Source organism: Opisthocomus hoazin, chromosome 2, assembly GCF_030867145.1.
Source record: "Opisthocomus hoazin isolate bOpiHoa1 chromosome 2, bOpiHoa1.hap1, whole genome shotgun sequence".
Classification (NCBI taxonomy): Eukaryota; Metazoa; Chordata; class Aves; order Opisthocomiformes; family Opisthocomidae; genus Opisthocomus; species Opisthocomus hoazin.
Window position 1 is genome coordinate 114,535,375 of NC_134415.1, and position 16,083 is coordinate 114,551,457.

Here is a 16,083-nt window from a genome sequence, read left to right on the forward strand (position 1 = left end):
GAACTTTATAACCTGTAGGGAGAGTCTGCATAATAATCAAGAAAGCAGGTATCTGCTGACAGGAATCTTGTATCTTAAGGGTAGCCATAAAAAAAAAGAAACTTACAAAGACAGATATTAATTTCTGAGAGTTCACACCACTTTGAGCCCCAACAACTGATAGCTTGCAAAAAGGCACAATAGGAGGGATATAAGAAGTAAGTTTTAATATGTTGACTTGATTCATTTAACATGCAATGAACACAGTAAAAATACTAAACCAAGTTAACATCATGCAGTCATCACACAGTGTAGAGGTGGAGGCTGACATGAACTATTTTGGTTATGTAATTATATTTAACAAGAAATGAAACAGTGTAACTCAGCTGAAGGATTTTATTTTTCATTTACTACATTAACATTTGCTGATCTCAATTACATTTCATTTTTTGAGTTACCTAGCAATTTATTCTTCTTGAAATAACAACATGAGAATCAAGGAACAAATTTAAAGTATTAATATGAAGTTAATGGTGTTTAAACATTCTTCTAGAACAAGACAATGAATATTTTAATTGATGCAGCAAATGCAGTAAAATGATATCATCCATATTTCTCCAAAAGCACACAATACTCGCTGGTGTTATAAAACGCAGCCAGATTTCTCTAACACCAGTTGGGAGATGAAGTGTCAACAGCACAGACAGCTTCTCTTTTATTTTTACGTCAAAAGTTAATGCAGCATAAATTGCAAAAAGTTTCAAGCATCTTAAGAGCAATTCATTTTAAGTAAAATTGCTTGCCTGAAAGAAGAATCTACCATAGGTTTACATTTATTTCTACGGACTGTTCATATTACTAGCAAGATTATGTGGTAAAAAGCTAGGAAGTCCTACCAGGCAATCAGTAGATACACGTCCAGAAGTACTGATACTGGCAGATCTGGTTAGTTCCATTTATTCGCAATAATTTTACTACATAATATTTTTCTGCAGAAATAGGATTTTAGTACATAAGATATAACACCTTTACTGAGCCAAAACAATGTTTAAAAACAAAAGAAGCATCTTATTTTTTTGTCTATTTGCCAACATATCAATGCAGACTACAGACTATGAGGTGTCAACCTACGTAAGGAATTCTCCTACGTCTTTTGCCCTTCCTAAATACTTGCTCCGCAGCACACTGCCATGAGCTTAGGTGCGTTGTCAACCAGTGGAGCAGCTTAAAGTGTTATCATCCTCCAGCCACTCATTTGCACTCCTGTGGTGCAAGTTACTACAACCACACATGACTGGTAGAAGGGAACATGCAAAGAGTCCTCATCTACGTTCAACAGATGGAAGTGGCTGGAGAGGACCCAACCGACTGGGAAGCACTCCCTGTTAGCCCAGCTATGGGGATGGTAACCTCTAGCTGGTAGGAAGAGACGAGCAGCTACGTGTGGGAATACCTTCATCTGCTCCAGCAACGGTTAGTGGTCCACAAGACAAGCAGAAAACAGGTAACTGGCACTGGAATTAGTGAAAGCCTTTTATCTGAAGTGTTCCAGTCAAATCCATGATAATTCTGCTGTTTATGTGTGGTAATTATTATCTTAGGCACGTACAATTTTAAAGTGATACACTATTTAAGAGAATATGAAAAGGCTGAAAATATAATATTCAGTACCCTGAGCATTAAACTAACTGAATTAAATTTAAAAGTAACAAGCTTTGGGAGCTTTTTATTTTAATTTAGATATTAATTTCTGAGAGTTCACACCACTGTGAGCCCCAGCAATGGATAGCTTGCAAAAAGCACAATAGGAGGGATATAAGGAATAAGTTTTAATATGTTGAACTTTTCCAGTAACAGAACAAAGAGAAAAAAGAAATATGTTGTATGGATTACTAGACATAGTGTTATACTGCATTTTGATCTGAAGGTGTAGTAAAAGATGTACTAGTACATCTTTTACTACACCTTCAGATCAAAACCCATCTTTAATACCTCTCTGCATAAATGAAAACAAGAAAAATTAAACTATTTTGAAGTGCTGAAATGCTTTTGAACTTGTTTATATGAATGTTTTCTACTTGCTGCAAAAAAGACATTAAAAACAGTAAAATTCAAGAACATTCATGAAACCTTGCTGGAACTTAAGTCTCATCAGCTTTCAAATGACAAAATGCACACTTCATCCTTGCCAGGACTTCTTTTGTTCACCGTATATGCTTTGACAGAAACAAGCAAGAACTGTTTTAAATTAAAGATGGCTTTTTACCATATAAGCTTGTTAGGAAGCTCCAATTTAATCTGCGTTTATCCACAAGATCCAGACTGGAAACCATGGAGAAAACCTGCCTTAAAAAAATAACTATTTAACTGTTTGAACAGGGAACTATACTGTTGATAAATGAACTCCAGATACAGCTCAGAAGTTATGCCTGTAAATGAACAGTGCAAACCAAGCTTTTCATGCAATGATTACGTAAGCATCAGCACTGCAAGAGTCATACATCTTACATTTGGAGAAGGATCCGCTTGTTCATATTTTGTATCTTCCTTCCCATTTGCTTCAGACTGTTGCAGTTGGTATGATCTGCCTTCAATGAAAGTAATATAGTCTTTGTAAGAGCATAACGGGCCTGCCAGGATACCCATGAAATTACAGTTGTAACTTAAATACTCCAGTAGACTTGGCATGCGTCTGTAATTCAAAGACAAGCAACTGGTGAGATGGGATGTGTAGTTCTACAGAATTTCCACAGTAGGAAAAGTCATACTCCACATTATTGCTTACTCTAACTGCAGTAAAAACTGTTTGTGTGTCTTTTGTAATCACAGCTTAAAATATTCTACACACAGTATTTCTTCCCAATCCGTACCGAGCCTTTTCAGAAAGATCTCCTGAACCCTGGTGACTTAGCCTTCCTTCTCCTTCCCTAGTCTCAGCTTGTCAAACACCTCTACTGGGCAAGGAGAAGGAAAGCTGTTTCTTTAGCTGTTTGTTCAGTTGTTTGTTTTCATTCCCTCCCCCCCCCCCCCAATAACTGAATCAGTAAACAAAGGGTTGTGTTAACTGGCAATAATTTCACTTCAGGAAAATGTCTCAAGTCAAGACTGTTTTGCCCAGGACAACGTACTATTTTCAAGTCTCCAGAATAAAGAAAGGAGAAAAGGTAAGTTAAATACTGAAAAACGGAATTAAACAAGCATGTTCCTTCACCAGCTACTTCATGTGTGTACTAAATGTTAACTAGTCTCCTGTTTGATATGGCATTAATCTGCATAGAACGCACAGAATTTAGAATTCTGTTTTCCTGAAGTCTAAAACCTCCTTCTAGTGAGATTTTCCAGAAGAGGTGCATGAATTAAGCCACAAATATAAAAAGCACGGATCTGTTTTAGATGAGTTTGTAAACTCTACTATGAATGTGAACAGTAGCAATTCCACAGAGCATTAACAGAGCACACAAAACACCAGCTTCTCCCCACACCCAAAGCTAAACTCCGAGATGTCTGAAAGCCTACCTTACAGCCAAGCACCTCTGTGACGGAGTCAAATCTTCATTTTTCCGAAACATTCCTAGAGAAGAGGACAGGAAAAAGGAAACAAAGAAAAACTAAACCCCCACACATTAATTAGCAGTTTCTTTACTCAGTAGAGCAAGCCTTGTGCTGCAATGTAATATGTATCTCTTAAGTCCTCAAGTAATTTAAGAGGTATTATGTCACATAACATTTTTGCTGGAGTTGGATCAAACAATTCTTACTGTTGACAAAATTACAAACTCTTGTATTCTCAGTCATATCCAACAGTTCCCAAACCTGAAATCACATGGGTTTCAGGGAAGCATTAGGAAAGCTTGTAGTAAGTATTGACAAATACAATTCCCTTACAGTTGTTAAGATTTCAAAGTGTGCAGGTTTTAAAACCCTTTATTCCCTGTCCTGGAAACTGGACAAGCCCCAAACCCTCGTCAATGTTGCAGTAACCCAGGGACATTACACTAGTCATTGCATTTTTGATGCACAGGATGAATACAGTCTAAAAGAGACTTAAGCAATTCAAAACATACGGCAGACCTCAAGAGCAGCTTCATGCTGCCAGTAAAGATTGTAAACAAGGTCCAGTGAAGCAGGCACAACAGTAAAGGGTGCTCATGAGCACTAACGAGAAGCCCTGACTCCTGCTAGCAGAAGGGGGCAGGACAAGTCTGAGTTAGGCAGCAAGACTGAATTTACCTTCCTGTCATACAGAGCACTTTTTGGAATGTTAGTGGCCTACCCCTGAGAAACAGGCTTCAAAATTTGCACTCCCATAAAAGAGAAAAGTAAAAAAATACGACCTTCAACACTTTAAATGATTATACAATACACTAATTCAAGGGCAGGGGCACAGAAGCAGCAGAGCTCCTTCCTTGAGACAGCCCTGGTTTATACCAGCCAGCACTGCTTGCCAAAGCCTGCTTCAGCTCCTTCTGCAGCCTCTCCACGGGCTCAGCCTCAGCGCACGCACCCATTCCCTGCTAATCACATTTGCAAGTTTTCTTTGGCATCACAAGCACTAGAAAATTTACTCTCATAAGTACAGCTTCCTATAGGAAATTAAGAATCCCACTTCAATTGTCTTCTTCCCTAGCAGTTCCTAAACCCAACAGCCAATTTCCAACCAAGTCTGATGAAAGAGTAGCGGTAATGTAGGTATGAAATTCAAATGTGCTTTATGAAAATAAGTGGTTATATTGAAGATCCTCTTCCACTCACAGAAAGGTCGCCTTCAAAGCCCACCCCTTGATGCCAGTAAATCCATAGAGTGAAGCCCTTATATTTGATCCAAGCATAAGGAAAGTTTCAACTGGAGCCAATTTTTTTTTTAGGTATCAAAATCAGTCAGGCTTAAGATAAAAAAAGATTGAGGGAGTGGGGGGGAGGAAGTCAAACCTTGTTTAATGCTATGACTCATGGAAATAGTTGTTATCTAGAGAAGATAACTCTGTTGTCTTCACGTGACTCCAGGAACCGTGACCTATACACACTTATGACTTTAAAATTGCACTTTTAGTCTTCAACAAAGCTGAGACAATACAGAGGGGTTAGCAACTTGCCATCTCCTCTCTTCCAGTATGATCCGGAAAAATACCTTCCTCAGTCCTGATCCTTCACAGCAGAAAGTCACCCCCAATCATACCCACTCAAGGCAAGAAACTGAAAGACAAAGCATCACCCTTAACTTCATGCCGACACTTTCTCTTCCCCATCATTACGTTTTCACATCTTCTCCTTAGTGCTACATCAGAGATTTCTACGCTGGTAACTGTACTGAATAAAAAACGTGTGAGAAGCATTTTGAAAGGTCCTTTAAGCTTTAAGGCTATAAGATCAGACTTCTCAGGTAATGAATCTTTGAATTTAACACAAACTTAAACAGAAATTTAACACAAAGACTCCTGTAGATCAATGTAGATCACACAACATGACAAGTGTAGAGAAGTAGCCAGTACGGAGCCTTCAGCCTCTCACAGCATACACAACGCAAACGGACCAGAGCAGAAGCCTCCTCCACTGTTCTATTCCACTATAACTATTTTACCCTTAAGTCAGAAAGAGGAAGCAGTCACTGAGTGTATTCAAATGAACTTGCAGAAAGCCAGACTAACCACTAAATAATGGTAATTGGTCAAATGAAAGATTTCACATCATTAATGTGGTATGAAAAAGGAAGAAAAAGCCTCAAACCTGAAATACAGGAATCTAACCACTGACATACGACCTATACTTTTGGAGGGGTGAGGAAGAAAGAACTGAATTATTTAAAACAGGTTTGTTATATACATATGTACAGGAAAAATCACTTAAGACCTAAACAACCTGCCGAGCAATACACTTGCTGTCTCAAACATACCACATACAAGTAAGCCCCCATTAATTTTTCATTCCCTATTTCCTATTTCCCTCCAGCCAGCAGCTTCTTCGAGGTCAGCCCAGCAGTTTTCCCTGCAATTTTTTTTTAAATGTCTTCAGTACCTTGAAGGCCCATTTATCACCTCTGTATAGCATGCAAGAACAAGGACACCACTGATCTCTACCTCTGTCGTACTCTTGAAAGCTTTCAGGAAGCTATTGTTAAAATTTTTTAGTTCATAGAAAACACATACGGAAAAGGTGCTCTTAAACTGATGCTTATCTAATATGAGATGAATTAATATATATACACATTCAATATTTCCCAGGCAGCATATCTGCCCATGGGAACAGAAGCCTCATAAATCATAGCTGTTCCCTACCTACTACATATTGGAGATGAAGAAACTCCAACACCACGCTGCTGCTAGGGAACTCATGAGGTTTTGTAACATTTCCGCAGGGATTATGAGAATTGTTTTCTCCTGTCCTAAAGCAGGAGACTACTGCAATGGCTGCAGCTTTTAGTTGCTACTAAATCACACAGTGGGGATTACTTTATCGAACATCTGTTAGAGAGGTGAAATCACTTGGTCCCTCAGCAACTGTAACTCAGTTTTCTCATCTGTAAAGTAGGAAATACTCCCATGTTCCTTCCTTGGTAACAGAATTTTGTAAATCATCAGTAACAAAGTTTAGCCCCAGTGGTCTAGATCATGAGGAAGTTGCATCTTTTTATTTCTCTTCAGGAGACCACATCCTAATGGTAACAAAATCAACATCTTTAGGTACATACCAATATCCTGTCACAGAGGCTTTATTAAAACATATTACAACTACCACCATGCTCTCACCACAGCAGTACAATGTTTACAATCATATCATAGCATTATCCCAGCTTTGCTGTTAATCTGCTTGAACACACCCACCTTTGTATTTGCATGAAATCTGACTAACCAGTAACTCATTAATAATGCTGAGATGTAAGATTATATTACATTAATAATACTTAAACTCTGTGGGTCATCTAGTCCAACCCCCCTGCCGAAGCAGGGTCACCTACAGCAGGCTGCACAGGACCTTGTCCAGGCGGGTCTTGAATATCTCCAGAGAAAGAGACTCCACAAGCTCCCTGGGCAGCCTGTTCCAGGGCTCCATCACCCTCAGAGTGAAGAAGAGATCATATCACAGGCTCCACTGTAACTACAGTAAATCTTAATTGGAAGTTCTGAAATGGATCATCAGCTGAGCCCAAATGGCTGTTCTTATTAAAATATTTTAAGACCTGAAGAAGATAGACAGACGTTAACAGGTTTAGTTGTTACTAGCATACCGGTGGCAACAAAAGCAGACACAGACGCCAGCTAAGTAAAGTTGCAAAGAAACTATAAAAAGCAAGAGAAATCAGAAGTTTTGATATACGGAGCCATGCTGGCAAACATAGGCCCAGAACAACACTTAGACTTTGGAGGGGAGAAATACAATATAATTCCTTTAAACACTAATGACACATACTGTAATAAAAGTGATTTGGTAACTGATATGAAACAATAATGACGATGCTGTCACTAACTCAAGAGGGAGCACTTAAAAAAAACGATATAAATATAGATCAAGAGACAACTGGAGAGAGAGCATTAAATAAACTCCTAGACACAAGCAGAAAGCATCAAGTTAATAAATAAATAAATACACACTCACACACCACCACACCATGGCATTTTCCCTGACAGAATTAACAGATTAATTAGAAAACAACATTCTTGGTTAAACAGCTGCAACTTTTTTGATGTAATACCAGCATTTATAAAGTGGAACTGGGTCATGATGACCTCTCAAAAATCCTTAAGAATATGTAGTTCCACATATGTAAGCATACATCTCTGTCTCAGAGTTGTTCAAATGTCTCTTGCTCATACTTTCAACAACAGCAACTATCCAAGTATACTTTTTAACAGAAATAAGAATAATAAAAGATCTGTTTGAAATCAGAAAAGCGCATTCATAGTTTTAGATCTTTATTTCGTAAATATAACATTCTTAACTGAATGCCTCTCAACAACAAAAAAACAAAAGTTGCAAAAGTCCAACATCACCTTTGTTTCTTTGTTCTCGTCTCCTTCCCATTTTCCATGTGTTCCATCTATCCACCAAAATATCTCTCCTCTTAGGGACCATACTGGACAGAGACTATAGTTTTAGAGGAAGTCAGCTCTAATAGCCTATTTGGAAATCTTACAATTTGTAATGGTACAATAGCAATATGAGGAAAAACAGCAGAAAATAATCCAGCCATCGTCCCAATAGCCTGCTCTTGAAGCAAAGTAAACAAGACCTAAATTACTGGTTTAAGACTAACTTTTAACTGTATTTCGCCAATACATCATTCAAACAAAAAGGCAGACAGGAAAAAAAAAAAAAAATCCTTCAAGTTGCATATTCATAGTACTCTGTCTCCTTTTAGTCCTCACAGTAAATGCAGTGCTTTACCAGACCAGCATCAATGTCTACTCTATTGCTTTTAAAAATGGAGAGCACCAGGCACATAGGAGGAAATAATTAGAAAAAAGCAAGCAGCATTCCAAGAACAGGACATTTAAGAATTGGCAACTACAGAGCTGAAACCCAAAGCATGAGGGATGGGAGAAGGGTATACACAGCAACAAAGAGTTTATTTTTTTGTGGTCAGAAAGCATGCAACATAATCCCCTGGGAACCAAGAAGCAGCCGACAGAAGAGTTCTGGTTTCCTACCTGTATCTAGTCACATATTTTTGTGTACAAGTCCAACATAGTAATATGAAGAAATAATTATGAAGAATTAGATTTCATGTTTAGTAGATGGGCATTACATTTTAAAAATGGCGCTTTTCTCCTTGGAAGTTCCAGGTATGATTTAGTTTAAATTAGAGAAAATAAATCAGAACAAGGTTGGAAGAATCTGTGAGAATCTATTTTTTCCTTTGAAATATCAAGTATAACATTCCCTACTTTTGCTGGCTGAATCCCTTGGAGATTTAAAAAATATATACATTGTGAGGTCCAGAACTTCAACGGGTTATAAATATAAGCATTTGAAGAGACTCTTGGTTTAAGATTCATTAAGCACTCAAATTAAAAACAAGCTGCCAAAGCACATATAGCTCAGTGAGATCAGATTTGGGTATGTGTCTTTCCCGTAAAGATCCCTGAGCTCAAAGAGAAATGCAGTAAAATGAGTGAGGCTCTGTGGGGATGAGTGGGTTACAAGCAAAAGAGGGAGAACGCTGCATGAACTTATTGCAAGATACAGAGTTAAGCAGTGACAGTATCTCACTTCCTGTCCCCTGCTTCACACTTTTAGTACCATATAATTGCAAAAGCTTCTCTACTTGTCACCATTTCTTCTCTAGAAATTTCTCATGCAAGTACCAGTCTCCATTGTACAGCCCTTCTAAACTGCACCTGTAGACAAGCCTCCTACTTCTAGAATAACTGCAATGCACCTTTCCTTCTCCAAAATCTGACAGTTTTAAATCTGATGAAGAAATGTACTCCAGAATATAGGATATGAAGTACAAGAAATTCCTTTTCTCCCTTCGCTCTGTCATTAGGCTAAAGTGTTGCCTAAATAAAACAAATTCTTGCCATAAAGAATCAATAGGGACACATGTAGTCTCCAAATCACATAAAAACATTTCTGCCTTTAGAGTATATGCGTGTTTTACCAAAGATAATCAGCAAGAAATACAAAGTAAATCTTAACATACTGACTATCATTTTTCATAGTGCTCATTTAAGTAACAAACTGTAAGAAGGCAAGAACTATCAAGGGCTTAAGTTAAAAGTGTCAGAGTACACCAAAGGTATATTCTGAATTTACTCAGGGGTAAATCCGGGATCCACGCAACCTTCAGAGAAGTCAGTATTATACAGCAAGCTTAAAGTAATCCTATGCAACTTGCATTGAATTTTCCTGCGTAAGAAAAAGCCCACAGTACGTGCACAGGGTTGTAACAATTATAGGGGTAGTTGATATTTATTTATGGGATTCCATATTAGTGTTCAACTTGGAATCAAGCATATCTCCCCTTAGCTAGACAGACTCTTTAATATGCAGCATGAGCAAGCGGCCTTCGTGATTACATCCCATTCTCTCCAGGATCTTCAAATGTAACACTAAAACCAGCCGAACACAACGAACGGGCTGCCAGGAAAAGGTCAAGTCCAGCAGACTTGCTTTTACCACAAAACCAGCCTAACTACAACTAGAGTCTTGAAGCTTACCAAGATCCTCCAACATGCCAACACCTTTCTTTCAGCAGTTTATTTTCATTAGCTCTCCTTAGACGTACTGCTAAAAGACAAGGTGGGGGGGAAGGGGGGGCAGCGCAGAATAAAGTAATTGGCAATTAATACAGCCAAGTTGATGTGACTAGTGGCTCAGGGTGCCATAGGATAATGATTTTCAGCATTATCTCCTCCCTCATCAGTATATCTCTTGTAGTATTTTCCAGCAGAGCGTGGACCATTGTACAGTGAAGAAAAGCCCACTGACAGTAGGCTTGTTTTCATTAATTTCTCAAGATTAACCCCTTTTAAGTTGTCTATGGTTAAAAATCATTGCTTTAATGCAATCTCAGTTTCCCCTCTACATCATTTCTTAGCATCTCCTGCAGTTGCTCCTGAATTCACATCAGTCACATCAACTTTTGGAAGTCACGTTCACACTGTGCTCCCAGCAATGGTGCTCATCCAACTCAAGGACTCTGCTAAACTGCAAATGCAGTCAGAAGCAAGGTTTTCCAGTGTATTATCAGCTACCCCCCATGGGCTGACAAAGACTCTAGAGGATCTCTGATACGAGGTCAACAAAGAACAAAAGTTGAAGATTGATACTCAGAATTCAATGATAGCTACAAGATATTCAAACAGAAAATCAGTTGGGCTTATGAGGAAAATACAAATTACCTGAATTAATTAAAGTAGAAAAAAAAAAAATCCAGTTTAGTTTGTGATGAAAGTTAAGAATAGAACTAAATGAAACATTTGTTTCAAGATTACCAGGAACACTCACATGCTTGTCCCATACCACAACTCCACTATTTGTGCATGATGTCAACAAATTGAGAATAGCTCTTTCCCCTAGGCAAATAATAGTAAGAGGAAGTACTTTAATACTAGAATTATTGCTTCCTTATAATAAACTGTTTCCCTTAATTTGTCTATTCTGTACTCTAATTGATTACAGCTTGCAAGACTAATACTTCTGAACATATTTTCTCTGGAAGTTGGACATTAACTTGTTTGACCAACTAGATAAGCCCAGCATTATCTACTTATTCATACAAGAATTCTTATAAAAAGGTGTTCTCCTGACTTTTCATATTCACAAATGTTGCTGCCTACAGACTTCTCTAGACAGTGTACCTTAACAAGAATGGAAAATAAAATTTTGTCACAACAAGGGCCCACTTATCCAATGGATAAATCTGACAGAGAAAAGACAGCAACACAAGCAGGTAATCACCCTGTTCACACTGCTATGTTAGCAGCGAGTGCAGTTATGATAATAAACAAAACGAAACACATACAAGTGTTTTATAAAAATCAGTATACATGGCACGTATTAGGGGGAGTTTAACAGTCAGCATTTTAAAACAAGAGGTGCTCAAACACTGACATTACATGTACTTTTTCTACCAATCTGTCAGCCACAGAGATCTCTGAATTTGGAAATTATTTAGCTAACTCTCAGGATCAATACCCCAGCCCCCAAAAAATGTCAGTGGTCTTTGGTCACTGTCCCAGAAGTGTCATTAGTCTTCTGATATGTAGTATCTTCTGCACTACGTAGGCATTTTCAGAGCTTTTGTAGTGCCTGAGCAACATTTCTTGGTACTTCCATTACCAAGCACCAAAAGAATCAACTGAAAGCCAAAAATATCCTAAAATGTCCTAAAGCACGAACTGGACTAAAGTAACTCATTGACCGATGACTAACTTAAGTTTATTTTGTATGTAAAATTAAACACAGTGTAAAGAAATCTTACCATCATGAATCTCAAACGCCAAACTGGTGATCTTCTGTGTAATTATCATCATTGGACTGTTAAAAAAAGGAAGAAAGAAGAGTTTAGAAAAAAGTTCAGGGTTTTCTTTCGCATGTAAGTGTCAGAGAAAGTTTATACTAATAGTCCAGGTTAATTACACTCAACTGGAAGATTTTCAATGCAGGGACAAAGTGATTAGTTTTGGAGCTCAAACCATTACAGTTTTCAATGCAATGAAAATAATTTAATCCTTAGATATAATATTTGATAACCCATGCCTTGTATTGTTGCATTAGCTTCCACAAACACAGCGAAAGTGTTTCACATTTATTTTCTGCTAACATAGGTTTGTGGGGGTTTCTTTACAGTGGGAAGAGTAAAGAAAAGAGGGCCACGTAAATTACAGAAGCAGTAACCAAAGAACAATAAAAATATGCCAGAGTTGGACAGTACTACAAATTATTTAGATATGCAGATCGCTTCCATCATTTCTACTAAAACCTGGTCCTATGCTTAATTTTTCCATCTAGAATTATTTGTTTCAAGTAAACATATTTGGCAAAACAAAACCCCAGCATAATTATGGTGGCTCCAACAGAGCGCAGTTTGTTTTGAATTTGGTACACTTGAGTAGATCTTAAACTGTCCAGGAGACATTCTTTCCTGGCTAAGGGAGTCAGCTTTATACTGAGAAATTACACCATCTTCGTAGTATCTACGAGTTTTTGACTGATGTAAATCCCAGCACTGCTAACACCCTAACTGAGGGGCGGGAGCGGACTAGAGAGGGCATAAAGTAGGCTACCAAGATTTAGAAATTGAACTTTGAAATCAGATCTCAAAAATGTATCAGGGACCATATTTACCTAGTAGTATCCGAGTTGGAGATGAAAAACCCACAACAAAACAACCATACTATAGGATGGGCACATAGTTTTGCTTAAGTCTTCTGACGGCACTTGCCTCTTTTTGCAACACATTTAAGCTGGCACAGAAAAATAAATCCAAGAGCCATCAAGTCCTCCTCCATTGACAGGGCTATGCCAGTATTTTGCCAGATGGCTCACTCCGTCAAACTGATTGAGTTTTTTTTAGGTTATGCTTATTTCCAAGCACACAACATTTCCAGTCCTCAAAATGCAAATCAGGGAAAAAGTTATTTCTACCTTATTATCAGTGCCACAAAACCCTGATATCAAGACTAAAGCGACAGGTAAGGGTCAGCAAGGAAGAAAACTAAATATGAACAGACAGTCTGGGAAATCCCCTCATCTTTCTAGCATTTAAGCTGCAGACCTGTCTGGTGCTGGCAGAAATCCCCAACTGATTCTGAACATAGTGAGTTTTGCTTCTGTAAGTGGACATGTGACAGCACGGATCCTGCCTGGTGGATGGATGGAGCCCAGGAGGAGCTCAGTCAGATCTCACATTAATTCTAGCTGAATACATCTGTCATTGTTATCATAGCAGACTCTGGTATTTTATTTTTTTTTTTTCCCCTCATTCTCAAGTGGCTATTCCAATATCTTCAGAGATTTGGCTAAGAAGCAACAATCTAGAGACTAAACGAGGAAGAGCCTTGCCTGGAACTGTGAGGCTATGAACCAGGATCTTAATTATCCCTTTTAGGTGCTGACAGAAAGGCAAAGGGCGCAGCGGAAGGCTCACTGGCAGCTGGGATCTGTTAGCAGTGAAGCCAGGACCACACAGCTCTGCACAAGCAACTGCACCTCTAGCATGATGTCTCCTCAGCTTTCTCCACGGTCAGTGCATCCATGCCTTCCTTCAAACTTTCTGCAGATTCCCTGGGCTTGGCATGCTAGGAGAACTATCTAGGTAAACAAACATTCAAAGCTCTTTCAGGGCTAACCATTATATGAGTCCATGCCAATGTCTTTGGAAGAACTTGCTGGTGCTGGGGTTCAACAGCTGGTTAGGCAACTTTTGTTAATTTCTTGAGCTTACTCTGTTCCCCTGGAACTAGAGAAAAATGACAGAAAATAGCCCTCTTCAGTTCATTTTCTTTCTCCTCCTGTTTTGGAAGTAACCTCTGTTTCAGGCCTCGAGGGAGCAGACACAGTATATCTCAGAGATTTAAGGTGATACACATACACCAAAACTCCCAAACTGGTGCATGAAAGAATGGTTTATATCAGGCAGCTCAAACATGCAATCAGAGTTAGATCTAAGCTTCAGAACAGTTCTATCCAGAGCACAGATCTCATAAGTCTTTGGACATGTTTAGACCTAGCAGAAATCTCTGAGCTAACACGAGATCATCAGAGCCACAAAGGCAGCTGCTATGTGAAAACAGTAGAGTTGCATTTGAGCAACGGTGTGCTCAAGCTCTATTAATAGTTTTGAGAGCAGCAACAAACAAGTACAATTATACTGTCTCCAGAGTCAGCTCAGAGCTCTGATCACTGCCAAGGTTATGTACTTTGGCCCTACAGCAAATTGGAAGGGATAGCATTTGGATTACAGTTCCAGTTGTAATGGTGAAATTTAATTCAACATCAGTAAACCTAGTTTTAAAGTATCTTTATGCATATGTCTTATGTTGCAAGCTCTCATTATAGCCAGGGGAGATCTAGTCAATACAGTCGGGGCATCTGGCAAGTGACCCAGTTCACGCTAAGGTAGATACTTCGCAGCGGATCAGCTGAAATGCCCTCTGGGCTCTACTGTCTACATCAATCAGATCTCCACTGACCACAGTTGGAACTTGGATATCTGTCCTGAAGGCAGACACTTGGACATAGGCATAAATGTACAACGATGTTTCAGAAGGTAAGACCCAACTAAAAACGACAGAAGAGATGAACTTAACCATAAAACCTTTTGGCTTCAGCCTACAAGTTAAGTTCTTGGACTACCTGCCTGTTACCAGTGAAGACTGAGAAGCAACAAGACTAACAAGCACTAGTCTACTACGTAACATAGGTAATACTAAACTACAAAGACCATTGCCATTCATAGTATTCCTGAAAGCTATTTAATGCATTTTTTTAATCAGACTAGAAAACACTCTCCCATCTCTTTTTCCCAAAATACATAGTCTCCTTTAAATCAACAAAAGCAGCAGCACAGTAGCAAACTTCCTTATAGGAAATGTTGTGCTTCACTTCTGTGTCTGCAATACAAAGAAGAATCACCAATATGGTTTATTTTTACTTTGCCTATTTAATTCTGTTTTGCTCCTGTACAGCTCAAGTCAAATACAGGTTTAAGTTCATTATATAAATTGAGAACACATTTAGACAAAACTTTCTAAGAGCTGCGTGACTACTCCACCATACAAGTTCCTCTCTCCTCAGCTTTCTCTTTCCGAAACATCTAACATAAAACCAAAAAAGAAAGAAGCTAAAAACTAAATTCTATTAAACATTCAGATTTTCGTCATAAAGTGGTATCAGGTTGTGCCAGGCATGCAAGTACATCAGATACAGTTCAAGTTTCATCATGTTGTCATGGGTGGTATCAGAGATTCTAAGGGGAAAAGCAAAGGCAAAAAAACTCCACAGCCACCAAATCTTTTACGCCCTTCAGATCAGAACAGGAGGCATCAGATAAAGCATTTGTGGTTCTGACACAGCTGTTCCCAAAATGCTCAGTCTGCATGATTAAAACTATCTAGTGGACCAACCTACTGGCTTTCTACAATTGAGTGACTGCATCAGTGCACAAGGATGTGATCTATCTGGACTTCTGTAAAGCTTTTGACACGGTTCCACACACATCCTTCTCTTTAAAATGAGAAGATACAGATTTGATGGGTGGACTGTTCGGTGGATAAGGAATTGATTGGATGGTTGCATTCAGAGGGTAGTGGTCAATGACTCAATGCCCAAATGGATGCCAGTGACAAGTGATGTCCCTCAGGGGTCTGTACTGGGACCAGCAGTGTTTAGTATCTTCATCAATGACAGACAGCAAGATCGAGTGCACCCTCAGCAAGCTTGCAGATGACACCAAGCTGAGTGGTGTGGTCGACATGCCTGAAGGACAGGATGCCATCCAGAGGGACCTGGACAAGCTCAAGAAGTGGGCCCATGTGAACCTCATGAGGTTCAACAAGGCCAAGTGCAAGGTCCTGCACCTGGGTCATGGTGACCCCCACTATCAATACAGGCTGGGGGATGAGGGGATTGAGAGCAGCCCTTCCAATCTTGATTGTGCCCCTC

The 16,083-nt window shown here is 38.9% G+C and overlaps 1 protein-coding gene across 2 annotated transcripts in view; it reads right to left on the minus strand.

Moving 5' to 3' along the window:
• MBOAT2 (membrane bound glycerophospholipid O-acyltransferase 2) overlaps nucleotides 1-16,083 on the minus strand; it is a 104,190-nt gene that overhangs the window by 19,080 nt on the left and 69,027 nt on the right. For both annotated transcript variants that reach the window (XM_075414812.1, XM_075414811.1), the window contains 3 exons: nucleotides 11,900-11,955; nucleotides 3,496-3,550; nucleotides 2,488-2,671 (listed from right to left, as the gene is read on the minus strand). In XM_075414812.1, coding sequence (XP_075270927.1) covers nucleotides 2,488-2,671; nucleotides 3,496-3,550; nucleotides 11,900-11,951 — 291 coding nt within the window. In that variant the 5' untranslated portion in view covers nucleotides 11,952-11,955. The remainder of the gene's footprint in view (nucleotides 1-2,487; nucleotides 2,672-3,495; nucleotides 3,551-11,899; nucleotides 11,956-16,083) is intronic.